Here is a 19,762-nt window from a genome sequence, read left to right on the forward strand (position 1 = left end):
CTGTGTACTTATGATGCTCCATATCAGTTCTGGCGCAGAAGGTGACAGCACACACTACACTACCCGTCATCCCGCGTGCAGCTCGCTCATGTATATGTATGGGGCGTTTCTGCAGTGAGGCGGCTGGATATTATTGATGTCTTGCTGAGGAGGAGGTGGTGGCTTCTGCTCGGTGAAGAAAAAAGGTCCTGATTTGAGTTTTCCAGAACGCGCCCGCGTCTCATGCAGAGGCTGCTCGCGCGTCACCAGCGCGCGAGAGGATGTGCGCGCCTTCCTGAGGGAAAATTGGGTTTAACTTGGGATTTAACTCGTGTATCGTGAAATTTGGGATATATATATGATTAACCGCGATTTTCTGAACCGAATGGATGCGGGAATGATGCCTCTCCGTGTCGGGATTTCCTGTCTGTGGCTCTTTGTAGCGGCGATGATCTCCGTGATAAATACCAGCTTCTCCCTGCCTCATTACGGTGAGGGTGTATTTTTATATATTTCATAAAAAAACAAAACAATTTTGGCGTATTTTTACCATTTTAGTGTCGTATTTTACGCCCACCGCATTCGTTTCAGGTGATGTAAACAACTATAATATATATGTAACGGTAAATAGCCGTGATTTATCATTATTTATCGTATCTAAACAGAATATCATGTCCAATTTCATACATGTAAATCGAGAGAAAAATATATAGGTGTTAAAAACATGCTCCCGTGTTTTTATTATTCTAGGAGACGCCTTGGTGAAGACGAGGGCTCGGCGTGATGACGCCAGGTTCCTCGGGAGAGAGAACACGGTACCGGTCCGGTTAGTGCACCGGATGGACGGAGACAGTCAGGCCGCTCATGATGTTCTCAACACACGGGTTCAAATGAGCTCTGACAGAAAACAGGTGTGTATTTTTCATCTCATGTTTGAATGTCATCTGGGTGTCTCAAGGATGCTCTCTCCTCCCGTTGCCATTGGAGACGCACTAAGCAAGATGCTTATGTTTTTCTCTTTTACTCTCTTTCCGAGTCTTATAGTCAGGCTCTGGGTGGTCTGAGAGCGCTGTGAAGTTAATTTCAGTCATTTAAGGGTGATCTAATGAACCAAAACAGCACATTTTACTGGAAGATGCTGGTGCTTAGGCCTCCTGAGGCATCTCGTGGCATCACAGCTTTGGAAACACAAAGACACAAATGAGCAGCTCATGTGTTGGAGATTTATCAGCCTATAGAAATATTGCATTATTCGTTTTTTACATTATTATATAACACAGAAATATCAGAGACTGATTAATGATGTAACTACAATCCATTATTCAGCAAAACATTGAATCAGAGACTCAAAACCTGGGCCATGATGATAAAAGAAAAACAATAAACTGGCAAATGTACTTGTATTTGGTTTCTCGGTTGAGCGTGTAATGCTATTAGAGGTTTATGGACATGCCATTTCTTTTGTTCTTGCTTTGACTGGCTTGAAAGATAGTGAACAAGACACTCTGAGTGAGCTGATATCACATTAACTCGCAAATGAGCTGTATTTAATGTTTGAAAGTAAAACTGATATATATAACTGGTAAAAAGTATGGAATAATTAAGATTTTTAGAATGTTTTTCACCAAGGTTGCATTTATTTGATCAAAAATACAGTAAAAACTAATTTTTTGAAATATGATTTCAATTAAAATAACTGTTTTCTATTTGACTAAAATGTCATATATTCCTGCAATTACAAAGTTGAATTTTAAGCAGCCGTTACTCTATTACAGTGTCACATGATTCTTCAGACATCATGTTAATATGCTGATTAGAATGAGTGAAAGCTCAATTGTCTAGGCATTTTGTCCTGACTGCTCGGGTACTTTTTGCTCATACTTTGCGTGACTGAATAATCCTCAAAGGCACAGATATGCAAACGCTCCTGGCCTCGTTACTGTAACGAGTCTCTATGACCGGTTAGAATGTCTGTACATGTGTCCCAACGTCGCTGTTTTGTGTTTCGGGCTGTGTGTGCACATGTGCGGCTTAACCCTTTGTCTGACGTCTGCAGCTGAGCTCTGTATAATCGAGACGAAGGCTTTTTCATCATGCCAATGCATAGTATTGATTTAATCGTTTTGGTGTTATATATCATACTACATTAGAGATTGGATTAGAAGCGAATGCCAGTGAAATATATTTTTTCATAAATACATTCAGCTACGCTCAGGTCTGTTTTTAGCTCCACGTTGTGGCTCACAATTGGATCTTTTTGAAGACTGAAGACTATATTTATTTATAGATGTTCACTGATGCCTGAAAAAACAAACAAAGAGAAGCTTGCTAATTTTAGATCTTCTTTATTTAACACAAAATGTAGATCAGAAAAAAAAATCAAGTTGAACAGTTTAAAACGCTAATATGATGAAACGGCAATCGATGATCTCAAAGACATAATGGGCAGAAAGCTGCAGCCTCTCATCTTACATAGTTTCTAGAAAACACTCTGAATCCCTTTATTAGATTTGTGTGTTAATGTGCATCTTGTTTAGACATGACACTCAAATACACACTCATTCGAGGGGCAGTAGATGGATGTGGGTGTGTCTCGGGGAGGGTAGCTTCATTCAGGGGGTCACTGATGGGTGAAGTGTAGAGGATCTCCCCCTCCGTATTTTTTCCACCCCTTCGTTCTCCTTCCATTTTTATTGATAACTAGGCTTTGCTGGTTTAGGGAGAGGTGTGTTCCCTGGGGGGTGTTAGACTCCCCTCACCTCCCTCATATGCTTCTATTTCTGCCCTGTCTGCCCCCCTCACACACACACACACACATCCACTCACAAGCTATGAGAACAATGCGCTTCAACCCAAAAGCTTCTCTTTCCCCTGAGGGGGTGTTATACGGCCCTGGCCATATGGGCCCCAAGCAGGCAGTGAATTAACCATCTGCGAACACACACACACACACACACCCACACAGCCACCCGTCCTGCACATCAAAGTGTACCCGTGATGAATAAAAAAAGCAATTACCACATCTAATTTTACTTCTCTCTCCCGACACACTAAATATGTTCTAATTTTTACAGTTTTTATTGTCTCAGCTCATGTGTGGCACCTTGAGTTTTTTCTTTATGAAATAAAAATATATTTTGATTAACAAGAATGCATTAAAGAGGTCATATGATGCGATTTCATGTTTTCTTTTGGAGTGTTACAAGCTTTTTGTGCATATATAAGATCTTTAAAGTTGCAATGATTAAAGTCTCAAACCCAAAGAGATATTCTTTATAAAAGTTATGACTCTGCCACGCCTTCCTAAAACGGCTCATTCAAACACACCCCCACATGTCTACATCACGGTGTGGGAAGATTTGCATAGCACCGCCCAAACGTACACGCAATGAAAGAAAGCGTAACTTTTATTGTCGCTGTAGTATTGTTGTTGCTGCTGCCATGTCGTGGGGGCGCTGTGTTTCGTTGTGAAAGCGAAAGTACTTTGTTTGGGCTTCCAAATGAGTACACAACAAGAAATCAGTGGTTAAGTTATATTTACAACACTGTTCCAGAACAGTACTACACAAACTGTTTCCTGAACCTTGGAGAGAGAAGCCTACAATGTGAACACTATGAATGGCTGTGATGTGAACACTATAAAGTGGGGCAATTCCAACTTTGCAAGGACAGTCTGGTGCTTCTGACTCACAGCCTGTAAGTACATTTCGATATTTAAAGAATTTGCTACTGACTATTCAAACATGAGTTTTGAGCTGTGTAGAGTATTGCTTGTTTGGCGTTTCTACGATCACAAATGCAGACATGGTGTTATGTTTACGCGGCGCAACGCATAAAAAGACCGTATGAGTCATAATCAGTAATTATGTCCTCACTGAATGCAACAAATGCCTCGTTTATAGTGGGTTTTATTGTTTTAATCTCATCGCGCTGGGACACGGCATCGCAACATGGTAAGGGGTGTAACATTTCCGTCACACGCTTGAGGTATTCGGCCAATCACAATGCCCTGGATAGCTGGCCAATCAGAGCACACCTCGCTTCTCAGAACGATGAGCTTTGTAAAAATCGGCGCGGAGCATAGAGGAGCAACAATAATGTACAGTATGTGGAAAATAATGTGTTTTTTGAACCTCGAACCACGTAAACACATTGCATTACACCAAATACACAAAATAATGTTTTAGCAACATCATATAACCCCTTTAATCCATTAGAAAGGTGATAGTACAATTTTACAATTTCTTCTTCAAATAAATGTTCTTTTTCAAATTTTCTGTTCAAACAATCCTGAATCCTGAAGTTATTAAGCATCACAGCTGTTTTCAACATTAATTATAATAAGAAATGTTTCTTAAGCCAAAATCAGAATATTATAATTATTTCTGAAGGATCATGTGATGCTAGCTACTTTTGTATGCACCCAAATAATCCATTAGTAATCAAATTGATGCTCAATCAGATTGAAAAGTCTTCATGTTAACACCTCAATGAGAATGAAATTTAGATTGGATTGAAAAGGTGGTGCTGACCTGAAGGAATGCGATCATTAGAAAAAAACATTGCATGTAAACACACTTGAAGTAAATGCACATGTAAACAAAAATATGAATCAGATTGCAAAGTTTAGGGTTCATATAAACAAAACGTTCAGAATCTGAAATTAAATTGAATTCAGTTAGACTGACAAAAATTGGTGAATATGAATAATCCTACTGAGGACTGGAGTTTGTCATAAAAACAATATCTAATTATATTTCTCTCTCCCAAAATAACAAATATGTTCTAATTTTACAGTTTTTATTGTCTCAGCTCATGTGTGGCATCGCAAGACATGAGAATGACCAGGTATCGTCTTGTTTTTATCTCTTTTACAGAACCACATGGCACAGGCTAGCTTCCAGGTGCAGGCCTTCGAACAGACCTTCATTTTAGACGTGGAACTGAACCAGTGAGTATCTGCTTCCAGGATGTCATGTAGCTCTTTGAGTTTGGAAAAGCACTGGAGAAATGCAATGTATGTGTGTGTGTTTCTGACGTGTGTGAGGTATGACTAATGCCCATCAGATCTATTTGCAAAGGGTTTTATGTTGCTGCTGATGGACTGCATGATCATAATGGCTGATGATTTATGCTGAAGGATTGGAAAAGAACTGACCACTGTATCGATCAAGGCATCTGCCACACTCTTTCTCTGCTCTCTCTTTCTGTCAGGATTCCCTATATTACATGTTGTCTTAAAACCGATAAACATCACAATTTTCACTACTTGCTTGTTCTCATTTGTCTGGTCCTGTAGTGGCAGTTTTTGCATTTTGTGATTGTTTTGAATTAGAAGTCATAATGCCATAATGTATCTACTAATATTATGCTATGTCATGAAATCAAGGTCATATTCCAACCTGAAATTAAAAATAAACGTTATATTTTATATAAATAAAATGAAGCCTTATTAGGATCCTAAAGATTTCTTGCATTTTTACATAATTTATAGTGTGCAATTTAGCACATCCCCCCAAATCCTCATTATCGTAATGAGCTTTTTTGTAACTCATTTGTGATTCTCATTAGATTCTCTTTACTGTAATAACAATGAATTTTGATTTTTTAAATCAGCCTAAATTAAAGTACAGCAAATACTGGCATGCTGAATAAATACTGTACTATAAATCAATCTGAATCTATAATTTCTTTACATTATACTAATTCAAATTAAAAAAAAATTCTTGCATTATGGTAATGAGAATTATGTGGAAATTACAAATATTTAGTTTTTAAATAAATTTTGAAGTATGAAACAGTTATGAAAATGACACAATACAAAAAAATCGTATCATCTTAAAACAGACTTAATGTTAATTCTGTAAAATTCTGTCACTTTTGGACAGAAATACAATCTGGCATGTTCTTGACAGTTTTTGAGAGATTCAGCCTGATGCTATAATCAATATTGTATCTTTAGAAGGTGATTTGTTAAAGCTGATATTACTCTGAAGTTCTAATTCACAAAACTAAACTATTAATTGCTTTATTTCTTATTGTCTTCTGTACCGATGCTCATTGTATAATTCCTATGGGTCTGCACCAAAACTCAGTCATAACCTCACTTCTTTCATATTCATCACATAAATTAAATCCATTAACTCTTACTGTTACAACCACAACTGCCTCTGTACTTTAAACTGGTGCCAGACAGAGTCAGAGTCAGCAGATTTGATCTCATTATAATAATGCATCATGAATATTTCAGTGTTCTCCCTCAGTGTCTGTGTTTCTCCTAAAACATCTAGGTGGAGACTGGAGAGAAAATCTGGCTTTAAGATACAACTCCCTCTGTGTTTTTGTCAGGCCCTTTGTGAATGGAGTCTTTGTGTTGTGCTGTTGGCATTCTAATCACTTCGAGTCATTTTATTTGAGTATGACATGCAAAACTGCTGTTAATATTAAAGGACATCTAGGCCTTTAGGGCAGTCTTTCCCATTTATATCATGTTCAGCTCAAGTGGCGACCTGACAGTTTCTGCATCCTCAGTCACTCGCTCTGTCTAAATCTAACACTGATGATTTTACAAATGTATAAATGTACACATTATGTTCCAAATTCCAAACATACTTATTTAGCGTGGTCTACAAATGGCGGCAACATTTTGTGTCATAGTGCTCTTTACTGTTGATTTCAGTGATTTCACTTTTGAAAAAATAGATTCACCAATACAATGCAATTGTCTGTTCAACTATGCTATAAACACAAAGAACAAAATTCGACTGCCATCGCACATAATGTGAAAAAAAAAAGCTAAACTCAGAATCAATTCTGAGAAAACTCCCTCACTGCCCCTTTATTACTTTATTATTGTCTGTACGTTTTGGTGCTATATTTAGTTCTTAACATGCAGTTGTTTTATTATTAATTTGTACTTATTTTAAAAAGTGCTTATAATTTAATACTTTTTAGTTAGTAATTTAATAAAAATGCACAAATAAGTCAAAGCATGCTCTTGCAGTGTTGCCATGTCCACTTATTATAAGCACGCTTATTAAATATACGTCTTTGGGCTTGTTGTTTGAATTTGGCTCGTGAATCAATCCAGTTTTTTGGAGTGAATAAAGTAAGCAGATGCAGGTTGCGATATTTTGGTATGTGGCTTTTTTCCAAGATAAAGCATTTGGATTTAAGTTTATCATGGGGTTCTTTATTTGCTGTTTTTTTCAAGATCAGGCAACACAAATATGTCAAGACATACCTCCTTCCCTGGGATTTCCCTGGGTTATAGAAGAGAGGTATGTCTCTGATGCGCACTTAAATATGTCATTAACAACTAGTTGTTCAGTTTGGTTCCATACACAGTACACACTGCGCAATGGTACTTTTGTGCACTAGAGTAAGTTGTTGCAGTGCATTATGGGATTGCATTCTCCATAAAGTTTACATGCAATGCTGCCGTAGAATTTGGTCAGAGGTTTTAGAAGGCAGCATATTCATCATGCTGGCTACCTTTTTAAATAGCCGTCGCGTCAAGAGCGTACCTCTGATACCTTAAAATCCTGTCTGCGTAGGCTGCTCACAAAGTTTTGGATTAGAGCCATTGAAACAGGTTATTATATCAGTCAATGTTCTCTCTCTGTGTCTGCATGTGGCTTGTCTTATTCAGTATATTTTTTGCTTTAATGCCTTCTGATGGATTTGATTGCCTCTGTCCCTTTGAATAGTGCTGTGTGTATAAAGCAGAGAGAATCACAGAAGTGTGTTTGTGTGTATGTTGCGCTGTTTAGTTTGTTCTTCTGCACCCATGGAGAGCTGGCAGTTGGATCCGTCCCGACTGGCCCTCGTCCAGATTACTTTCCCAGCTTCCACCTAGGAAACCAATTCATTCTTTCGTTCTCATTCTCTCACCTCTCTCTGTGAGTTTCTAAAGTCTTAGGGATTTTCTTCACTTGTTTGTGTGTGTGTTTGTGTGCATTTGGCTTTTCTCCGGCCTCCAGATGAGACCTATTTTCAAGTTTGTTTTCATATGATAATTGTGTGTCATCTATAGTTTAGCAATCGGATTGACATATTTGTATTATGTTCAAAAAATCTTGTTTTGCTTGTATTATTTGAATGTGACTCAAATTCCAATAGTCCACACACACACACACACTCTGGCTTGCCCCCTGCACCCTCTCACGCGTTCTGAATAATGAATGAGTGTGTTTGATTAAAGCGGTTGGAGCAAATGTGTTTTCTGCTTTTCAATCACGCTGTGTCGTCCTGACGACGGACCATGTGGCATAAAGGAACCATTAAAATCTGTCAGATATTGCTGATGCTGGGGGGGTGGGAACAGACAGCTGCAACTCTGAACAGATAACAAACAATCACAAGCTCACCTCTGAATCAGAAATCAATGCAGACAAATCAGCCATTAATATCAAATCTTTGATAATTGTGTGATAAATTCCATATTTGTCTTGCTTTCCAGTGCCCTCATCTAAACCTCCTTAAAACAAATAAAGTTTACTTGTGAAGCAAAATTCCCATTAGACATCGTCAGAGAATGTGTCTTGAATGTTGTTTATGAATCAAATGTATTAAAATGTCAGATTTGTTTAACGTTTTAGGTATTGATCTTAACTAAATCTCATGGAACTATGGAACTCACATTATTTTTTTAAATAATGAAAGATTTTATTTCGTTTTTTCTTCACTCTTTGTGTTTATTTGATATTTTAGAACAAATTTGAATGCATTAAATTTATCAGTAAAACATTTCTAATCTTACAAAAGATTTTTATTTAAAATAAAACTTGCTAAAAACGTTTTCCACAAAAACAATATTGAACCATTTTCAACATTGATAATATAATAATAATATTTTTACTGTATTTCTGATCAAATAAATGCAGCCTTGATGTGTGTGTGTGTGTATACATATATATATATATATTGAGTGAGAATGAATAAATCATCAAAATAAATCAAAATGAATCAAATAAATTGAATCAAAAATTTGAATTAAATTTACCAACTCTATACACATTCAATTTGGAGACGCAAAACATCTCTGTCATATCTTTTCTTTCTCATACTCACAAGCACTTAAATGTCTCTAGACTATTATTAATTATTTTTTCTTTTAAATATTAATTTATGAGACTCAAGAGTTATAATGTATAATGTTATAATGTTTATTTTATAAATGAATCTGAAGTAACATTAAAAAATTTCCATGTAAGCAAAACCCACAGGCTCCATGCAGGGTCTGAGCTCAGCAAAACACAGTGCAGAAGAATCCCAGTGTCATCTGCCATCTGCTACTAGCTTCTGTCTGACCTAGTCAGCACACGTGTGACGTCTCATCAGATCAAACCTGTGACAGGACACGTCTGCTGAGATATATACCTCAGATATATACCTCACATATACCTCAGATGAATACACTTCATGCATTGCCATTAACATTTATCCTCATATCAACTGTGTCCAACATGCATGAAAGAGTCCACCTCCAGACACACACATTGGTTTCATTTCTGATGTCAGTTGCACCTGAGGGTTTTTTGGCAAGTGTAGGCATGTGTGTGAGATTTCGGTTTCTTGTCTTTGTTTTATTTTGTAGTGCTCAGTCTTTTAGACATCAACTGATTCTTGTTTTCCAACTTTAGGGTAAGGGTGTGGGTCAAAAATAATTAGATTTATATAACAACAATAGACACTGATGCCATTGAAATCATAAGGACATGTAATCATTTTATTACATACATAAAAGTAAATTCTCCTAAAGTATGCCCAAATTTAACTATTTTACTCATGACTTTAATTATGACATTTAGAAAAATGAAACATCAAAAAATGTGAACAACTGTTAAAACTATGTGTCTTAGTTTATGTGTTATTTCAGTGCCTTTCTTTGTGGTTTCACTAAATATTTTTTCTCTTCCTGGTTCTGTTGTCGTCCTATGTTAATTGGCATATTTATTCTATGACAGGGCTCTATGCTTAATTATTGTTTAGGTGCACTTTAAAAAAGTTTATTTGTACAGTAATTGCACTTTTCACAATACATATTGTTTCAAAGCAGCAGAAAATGCTTGTTTCAGTGTTACAATCAGGAAGTACTCTGTTTTCAGCCACAAATGAGTGTATCTAATGCCCATATGGCAGTAATAATAAATGTGGTTAGTTAACGTCATGTATTCAGTTAAGCAGACACAACAGAGTTTATTATGCCATCATTTATTCAGCTCCATTTTACCATCCTTTCAGGAAACTGCGCAGTAAACGAAAGCTAGACAAAACATGAGAAAGAGGCAGAGAGAGAGAGAGAGAAAGTGAATAAGTTGTTGGATGGAGGGAGAGTGAAAGTCTGACCAACCAACATCCTTCATGCACCCTTGAGTCTGTGTGGGTGTGTGATGAAGGAGGAGAGAGATCTGAGAGAGATAGAGTCGGGAAAAACAGCTGGCATCAGAGTCTCAGAAGTGCTCACATGTAAAGTGATGCAAGATATTTTCAGAAGCAGTTCTGAGACATTCTGCTTTACCTGTCCATCATAAACACAGACTCCCTTTACATAGATGATTAGTCATTTCTAATGACTATTTTTAATGCATAATGCACAATTAATGCATCTATATTATCCTCTCTTTGCCTTTTTTTCTCTTGCAAATGCAACATTTGATCATTTGGCCAAACTGGTTTGTTCTGCATGTTGTGGCACATTTATTTTTAGTGATCTTCCTTGTGTTGTTTCTTAACTAATGGTGTAATGAAGGTGTGAGAACCAGAACTGTGCCAGTGTTGAGAGGTATTGTTCATTAACAGTCTGCCAATATTCTGCTTTCGCTTCAAGGCATTTCTGAAAATGCTTTTGTGGTGTTGTTTAAATGATGTTTATGTAATGTAAAACACCTTTTTATCGATTTGTTGGTTACACCTAGGTGACTGAGCTTTGCACATATGCACACATACACACACACACACACACATATATATATATATATATACACACATACACATAATGTAAATTCACTGACCAAACCAAACGGTATGGGAAGCCTGGTATGGATTGTGTTAAGATTGTGAGTCATTGGGGGATTTAATTGTGAAGGCAAATCGGTGTAAATAATGAACATATTTGATATTAATAAGCTCAGTGGGAGGAGCTGGTGAAACACACACATGTTCACAATGGGAAGAACTGCACCTGTTCCTTCAGAATACGTATTCTTATGGGGGGAAGGGTCTCTCTGTGAAATACACCAATTCTGTCTTACATTGTAAAGACCTTCCCTGTGTGTGTACGTGTGTGTTCATGCATGTTTTATGGTTACATTTAGCTGATTCTTCCTATTGTGCACATTTAATTTAATTGTAGTGATTATTTGTTGGTGCTGTGAATGTATGTGTGTGGATAAGGCTGCTCGCAGGTCTTTTGTTTGCTGAGGCTGTAGTTTTGTCTCTTTGGGAACACAAGTAGAGATGCAGGTTTAAAAACTCTTGGACAGCAAAAGCTCAGCACACACTTCACAATACTGACTTCAGCTTTTCCAAACCTCACACACACACACATACACACACACGCATTCACAAATGCTCTCACACAATACTACAACATGATGTTGATGTCTTAATATCTCTCAATACACTCTAGATACACTCGCATGTACTTCTGTCTATATCTGTCTATGAGTCTCTATTAGGATTTTGCGTCACTTAATCTCAAACACACATGAATTTGAGAGACTTAATCTCAAACGCACATGAATCACAGCAGGAATCAGAATTGAGCAAGTCTGCATATTTCCATGGAATATAAATTGTGGAAACAACACACTACGTCTGCTACTAACATTTGTTTACACTTATTTTAAGTGTGCCATCTAAAAAGTGAACTTGTATGTGTTTGAGTGCTAATTAGATCAGAGATTGGGGTCTCCAGCTGTGCTGGATGGTGTCCTGTCCTCACGGGAGATGTTCTTCTGCTGGTCTCCAGGGTCTAGAATCAGACTTACACACGCCATAATCTCTAAAGGTGCTGAATATGTGCATATGCAGGAGACAGAAGAAAAAACATAAACTTGTCTTATAAATTTTTATTTTTTTGTAAGAACTATATTCTCAAAAATACAGTAAAAACTGTAATATTGTAAAATATTATTACAATTTAAAATAACTTTTTTCTATTTTCATATATTTTAATGTGTGATTTATTCCTGCGATGACAAAGCTGAGTTTTCTGCATCATTACTCTAAGTGTCACATGATCCTTTAGAACTCATTATAATATTATCAATGTTGAAAACAGTTGTGATGCTTAATATCTTTATGGAAGTTATTATTTTTTTTCAGGATTCTTTGATTAACAGAAAATTGTAAATATGTTTATTTGAAAGAGAAATCTTTTGTAACAATATATGTCTTTACTTTCACTTTTTAGCAATTTGATGTTTCCTTGCTGAGGAAGGAACTCAAAATGATGCCTTTCACTGAAATTTCATTCAAAATTACATTCATTCAAATAGGACTCTGTGAAGTTTGTCTAAGTGAGAAAGGGGCAGAGCATAACAAAAACCTTGGTGGTTACAATAGAGGTTGGCATTAGCATGTTGCTAAGCTAACCATACGATACGATACACATAAGCATAAAATGTCATAGCATACACAAGTGTATTGTAAAGAAATTCATTTTTGAGCCATGCATCCTGGGATGTCTGTCTTTGGAAAGGACACATGCAGTGCTGTCTTAAAAGTTGGTTGGAGGTATTACTGGTGGCAGCATAATTATGGCGTAATGCTTTAAAATGCTGTCCAGGTAGGCAGGTCACTAGGTTTTGGGACAGATAAAATCTCTGTAACAGAACCTCTTCACCTCACACACACACACACACACACACACATGTTGGTTTTTGTGGTTTATGGGGACTCTCCATAGGCGTAATGGTTTTTATACTGAACAAACTGTGTGTGCTATTGCCCTACACCAACCCTACACCTAAACTTAGCCCTCACAGGAGACTTTGTGCATTATTAGATTTTCAAAAAAACACCATTTAGTATGTTTTTTAAGCCTTTTGAATTCGGGGACATAGGCAGTGTCCTCATAAACCACCTTCATATTGTAATACCTCTGTCATACCCATGTCATTATACAAATTTGTGTCCTCATAAACCACATAAACATGCACACACACACACACACACACACACACACAGATAATACAGCACTACTTCACACACAATCTGTTCTCTCTTCTGTAAACCCTTTCATTTCTGTTCCTCTGGTTTCTCTCTCTTCTTTAATTAGCATGTCTCGCTCTCTCTTTGTCTGTCTCATACAATAGACCAGTCCATTAAGCTTTACATGAGAAATGAGAGTCATTTTGTAGTCATGTGACAGCGCCATATTAAAATGTTTGTAGGGCAGGGTGTGTGTGAAGAGGAATGGATTGGAATGGGATGGGGAATTGTGGGGCTTTCGTTATAAATAATTCAAATCCCAAAGCAATTAAAGCAGAAATCTGTTATCAGCCTTTACCTTCGCATTTCACAAAGCGAAATATCCTGCAGATTTCCACCTCTGCTTAGACTGGGACAGTACCAACACATGACAGGTATTTGATTCTACTGGTAACTGAGATCCCCAAAGGTCGTCTGCATGAAAAAAATACTAAATATACTTTGAATATCTTGAAAAATTGTCAAATAAGGAAAATATTAAAGTAAATATTATATTTTTAACATAATAAAACTTTTATTTATTTATTTGTTAGTTTATTTAAGACAAAGTGCAGTTTCATGGTCAGTTAGAAAAGATTATTGTCAGCCAATTTTTCTCAATTCACCCACCTGAGTTAGAGAAGGAGAAACTTTTATTCTCCTTCTCCTTCCACCAAAACACAAAATAACATAAGCCAATATTTAACAGCTGCTTATGGAAGTGGAGATTCCAGAGCTGGTCGGCAGTGTCTGCGGACCACACAAGCTGCTGGATCTCCGTGCTACGAGTCCTGCAGCACAAGGGAACAGAGGGTCAGAATAAAGAAGCGAGATTCTCACACAGAACACTAGCAAGGACAAAACAATCTACTCACAACGAGGAACAGAAAAACAGGAACATATATGGGAGTGGGGGAATGAGAGACAGGAGGGGGAGAGTCAGCTTGTGATCCGTGCCCTCCCCTTCTGTTTCACAGTCACAATTATTTGATGTACATTTGCATTTACCACAGAATGAATCTCTAATTGCAAACTTTTTTTGTATTATCCGTTACAGCACTGCAGCTCCATAAATACCCTGCTAATCACCTGCTGTAGTGAACTGCTGTTGAAGATGTGTGTTTCTGTCTTTAAAGGCTGGTTTGATGTCATGCTGTGATTGTCGTAGCGATGAGCTCACGGTAACTGATTTCTCAGAGCTCCTGCTGCGAGACACTTTCACCCGTCTCTCCTCCTGCGCTCAGTCTGTTTTTCGCTACATTGCCATTTCGTGATGATTGCAATTGTATCATTTGGCTCCTATAGGTTTTATTTACATGCTACAGTCACTCAGTATCCTCCTCCAGGGGAACAGTGTGCTCTCCCAGTGAATCTCTCGCCACAGTTTGTGAACAACTTCTTGAGCACAGCTTTGCCACACACTGAAGTGTCCTTGAACACAACTTAATGTTAGTGAGTTGTGATGTATGAAATCAGCCGTGGATCTCTCCGCAGGTTAACTGTGCTCATGACTCTTAGTGTTGGAACACAGATTCCATTCCAGATTCTGTTCCATTTCAGTCCTCTGTTAGATAAGCAGAATGTATGAGTGACATGAGTGTTGATTTGATCTGCTCATTAAATGTGTGATGCCAGTATCACCAGGACTGAAGTGTTTGGGAGGATGATGAATCATATTTACAGTGCCGATATTCATCAGGCAGTCAATTTTTCTTTATTTTCTATTTCTCCAGAAATTTTCAGCAAGTATTTTTTTTAAGCTTCAGCTTAAAATATATATACAGCATAGCATATTTTGGGCTTTTGCAAGCTTTCAACCTCTTTATGAAATCTGAGGTATTGCATAAATTGTGATCGCATCATTATAGTATTTACACACTGAAATCTGTTTGGTCTTTCCTCTCTTGCATTTATACACTGCCATTACATTGCAGACTGTGTCTTCTGAACCAAAGCTTAAAATCTTATGTGACACTTTTATTCTTTTGATGCTTTGCAAGCACTGCTATCTCCTTTAGGAAATGCAATAATTTTTCTGTACTCTAATGATTTATGTGATTTGTTTTATTTAAATTAATTTGTATATAAGTTCATTAAATAATTTTAGTGAAAATGTAAAACTTTTTACCAACTGTGTATTTTTGCTCTTTTTTGCAGTGATCTTCTATCATCAAATTACATTGAGAGACACATACCAGAGGAGGGGAATTCAGTTGTCAACAAAGTGAGTATAAACTCTCGTTTCAATATCAAATAAATATCTGCTTTAGACCAGAAGTATCTTATACCTTTAGCTCATTATTAATCCACAAAAATATGTTTGAAAAAGTGTTCCACCTTATTCTATTATGTAATTTTTATGGGACTGGCTTCTAGTGTCATCTGCGTCCAGCTATATTGAAGCTGTACAAAACAGCTCGTTTTGCTGCTTGATATTGCAAATTGGTGTGTCTTACTTCATTATTTTAATGTATTATCTTAATTATGAACACACTGGTTTGTAGTGCAAACAGTTTTACCGTTTACTGCATGTTGTTATTCTTCTCGTTATTTTCCTATAGCGGCTAATGAACCGGAAGTCTCTGCCATAGGCTTACTTCTGCGTTGAAGAATAAGGTGGATACAACCAAAAAACTTTAGGCATAAAAATACTCTGTGGTGATCTGATAATATTGGATGTTGTTTTCTGGAGCTTAAAAACTTCCACACAAATAAGGTTGGTAGCACTTAACCAGAGGTTTTACCACTTAGAAAAGTAGTCCCAATTTTTTTTCAATGTTACAGTAAACATTTACCTGAATAATTCATTTAAATGCCTTGTTCCACTCTATGACTGAGTTTCACTCTGGGACAGTGACTATAGTCTGATCAGATCTGTGTCTTTGAGCCACTCTGGGACTCTCAGCTTCATTCTGTCAGTGTACTGAGGCACGTGTGTGTTCAGATGGGATACATCAAGCCCAGAGCAGAAGGTGTTTGCTTGTTTTAGCCCAGTGGCAGGTTGTTCCTGTCACACACTCACACAGGAGCAGGGATACAGTGTCCTATTTGTGTGCTGCATGTTGGACACCATCATTGTGTCAAGGTGTGTATTTTATATAGAATATGCATAGTGGAATGGACATCCCAAGGTTCTCTGTTATCCTTTAGACACTAAAGAGCCCATATTCTGTGATTTAAATTTGATACAGTCCGTTTAACATGTTTTATGATTTTTTATTGATCTGAGTTTAATTGTCATGAAGGCTTCAGTGAAGACATTCAGATCCACAGAGGCCTTACGCCCACAACCCAGCCTATAAAGCCTGAGGAAATATTGTGCATGTATGGTTACAAGGGCACTTTAGGCGCTGTTTTGCTTTTATGGATGAATAAAAAAATAGAGCGGTGGATTCTATGAGAGAGGAGGGAATAACAGAGAGATGGATGAAGAGACAGAGGATGAAGAGAGAGAAAGAAAGTCACTGAAGGGATTCTAGAGCAGAAACACAGATATATTTAGCTTCATCTCCCCGCTGCAATGGTGAACAACCTCTTAGTTTAACTACAGATTTAATAAATACAAAGGGATTATATGAATCATACAAAAATGCTATCATATCTATAGAAGCCCTACATGTATATTTCTCTGAGACCATACAGGTACATCTCAAAAAATTTGAATATCGTGAAAAATCTAATTTTTTTTGTAACTTATTTCAAGAAGTTAAACTTTCATATATATTTTAGATTCATTACATGTAAAGTAAGACATTTCAAAAGTTTTTTTGTTTTAATTTTGATGATTAGAGCTTACAGCTCATGAAAGTCAAAATCCAGTATCTCAAAATATTAGAATATTTCCTAAGATCTATCAAAAAAAGGATTTGCAAATCAGAAAAGTTCAAGTTCTTTAAAGTATGTTCATTTATGCACTCAATTCTTTGTCAGAGCTCCTTTAGCACAAACTCCAGCATCAGTGAGGAATGGCATGGAAGCGATCAGCCTGTGGCTCTGCTGAGGCACTATTGAGCCTTCAGCTCGTCTGGATTGTTGGATCGACTGTTTCTCATCTTTCTCTGAGAATATACCATAGATTCCATATGGGGTTCAGGTCAGGCATGTTTGCTTACCAATCAAGCACAGTAATATCATGGTCAGCAAACCACTTGGAAGTGATTTTGGCATTGTGGGCAGGTGCTAAAGTCCTGCTGGGAAAGCAAATCAGCATCTCCATAAAGCTTGTCAGCAGATGGAAGCATAAAGTGCTCCAAAATCTCCTGGTAGACGGCTGCATTGACTCTGGACTTGATAAAACACAATGGACCAACACCAGCAGACGTCACGGCACCCCAAATCATTACTGACTGTGGAAACTTCACACTGGACTTCAAGCAGCTTGGGTTCTGTGCCTCTCCAGTCTTCCTCCAGACTCCAGACATTGATTTCCAAATGAAATGCAAAATGTAAATTTATCTGAAAAGAGGACTTTGGACCACTGAGCAACAGTCCAGTTCTTTTTCTCCTTAGCCCAGGTAAGATGCTTCTGCCGTTGTTTCTCTTTCAGAAGTGGCTTGGTAGCCCTTTTCCTGAAGACGTCTGAGCTTGGTGACTCTTGATGCACTGACTCCAGCTTCAATCTACTCCTTGTGAAACTCTCCCAAGTGTTTGAATCAGCTTTGCTTGACAGTATTCTCAAGCTTGCGGTCATCCCTGTTGCTTGTGCACCTTTTCCTACCCAATTTCTTCCTTCCAGTCAACTTTGCATTTAATATGCTTTGATACAGCACTCTGTAAACAGCCACTCCTTTCAGTAATGACCTTCTGTGACTTACCCTCTTTGTGGAGGGTGTCAATGATTGTCTTCTGACCATTGCCAAGTCAGCAGTCTTCCCCATTATTGTGGTTTCAAAGAACAAGAGATACCCTGAATTTATACTATAGAGATGGTCGTTTAATGAAACTCAAATATAAATATTCTAATATATTGAGATACTGGATTTTGACTCGCATGAGCTGTAAGCTCTAATCATCAAAATTAAAACAAAAAAACTTTTGAAATGTCTTACTTTACATGTTATGAATGTAAAATACATATGAAAGTTTCACTTTTTGAAATAAGTTCCAAAAAAAATGAAGTTTTTAAAGATATTCACATTTTTTGAGATGTACCTATATCTTATTGGTGGATCTAAAAGAAGACGTCTTGCGATTTTGTGAGATACCACATATAGATATGTGGTATCTCACATAGAGGGCAGTCGTGGCCTAATGGATAGAGAGTCGGACTTGTAACCCGAAGGTCGTGGGTTCGAGGTCCGGCAGGGATTGAAGGTGGGGGCAGTGAATAACCAACACTCTCTCTACCCTCAATATCATGACTGAGGTGAGACTTGAGCAAGGCACCGAACCCCCATCTGCTCCCTGGGTGCCGCAGCATTGGCTGCCCACTACTCCGGGTGTATGTTCACTGCTGTGTGTGTGCACTTGGATGGGTTAAATGCAGAGCACAAATTCCGAGTATGGGTCACCATATTTGGCCACACACCACTTCCCTTTTTTATCTAGGCTGAGGTTTGACCACAACAACGATAATCGGTTTCATTAATTGGTTTTAAAGCATACATGCTGACAACCTAATTAAGGAAATCAGAAGGAAAGGGAAACAGTAGGTTTTAAGATTATCATTAGTATTTTAGATTATTTTTTCTTGAATATAAACGTCTCAAAAAACAGTTCTATTAAAAAAAAAAAACGATTACAAAGGATAATTCCTTATATAGTTTATGTTATATATTTTCACCTGCTGAAGAAACACTACATGTAAATAGGTGGAAAAACAATATTTTTAATTAAATATAAAAATATGACTTAAGTGAATTTAATTTAATTTAATTTATGATTTAAGTGAAAATAAATTGCATATAAAAAAAAAAACATTTTATACAAATAAATATTCTATAAAATTAGATGAGAAACTATGTGCAACGTTTATTTCCTGTATGTTTTTTGGAAGCTGTGATAAAAAAAAATTATCTTGAGAAAATAGCTGTTGACTTAAAATGCCATTGATAATTTTTTATGTATACCAGTGTGTATAAACTACAAATAATAAACAGACTACTGTTCAAATGTTTTTTGAAAGAAGTCTCACTATGTCTACATTTATTTGATCAGCAAAAACAGAAAAAATATGAAATATTATTGCAATTTAAAATAACTGTTTTGTATTTTCATATACTTTAAAATGTAATTTTATTCCTGTGATGCAATGCTGAATTTACAGAAGCTTTTCTTATTATTATCAGTGTTAAAAACTGATTTTGCTGCTTAATATTTTTGTGGAAACCGTGATACATTTGATAGGATTCTTTGATAAATAGAAAGATCAGTTTATTGTGTCCTGGTTGTATAAATGTCTTTCTAAAAAAATTCTTAATGCCCCCCAAATTTTGAACGACAATGTATTTTATACAATTTCAGGCATCTTCTCATGTTAAAGATGATCCCAAATTCAAATCCTTCAGTACCTTTTTACCTTTATATACTGCATGAGAAGGCAGCATTTTTTACATTTTGGATACAGCTTATCTCTCTGTGATTCTAG

The 19,762-nt window shown here is 36.8% G+C and overlaps 1 protein-coding gene across 1 annotated transcript in view; it reads left to right on the forward strand.

Annotated features, from left to right (window-relative positions):
- Positions 1-204: 204 nt before the first annotated feature.
- LOC306878577 (disintegrin and metalloproteinase domain-containing protein 22-like) overlaps positions 205-19,762 on the forward strand; it is a gene marked incomplete at its 3' end in the record, with an annotated part of 57,690 nt that continues 38,132 nt past the window's right edge. Inside the window, exons 1-4 of the mRNA XM_079431002.1 lie at positions 205-470; positions 730-890; positions 4,857-4,930; positions 15,334-15,400. Coding sequence (XP_079287128.1) covers positions 338-470; positions 730-890; positions 4,857-4,930; positions 15,334-15,400 — 435 coding nt within the window. The 5' untranslated portion in view covers positions 205-337. The remainder of the gene's footprint in view (positions 471-729; positions 891-4,856; positions 4,931-15,333; positions 15,401-19,762) is intronic.

The sequence above is a fragment of the Barbus barbus genome, assembly GCF_936440315.1.
Source record: "Barbus barbus genome assembly, chromosome: 12".
Taxonomy (NCBI): domain Eukaryota; kingdom Metazoa; phylum Chordata; class Actinopteri; order Cypriniformes; family Cyprinidae; genus Barbus; species Barbus barbus.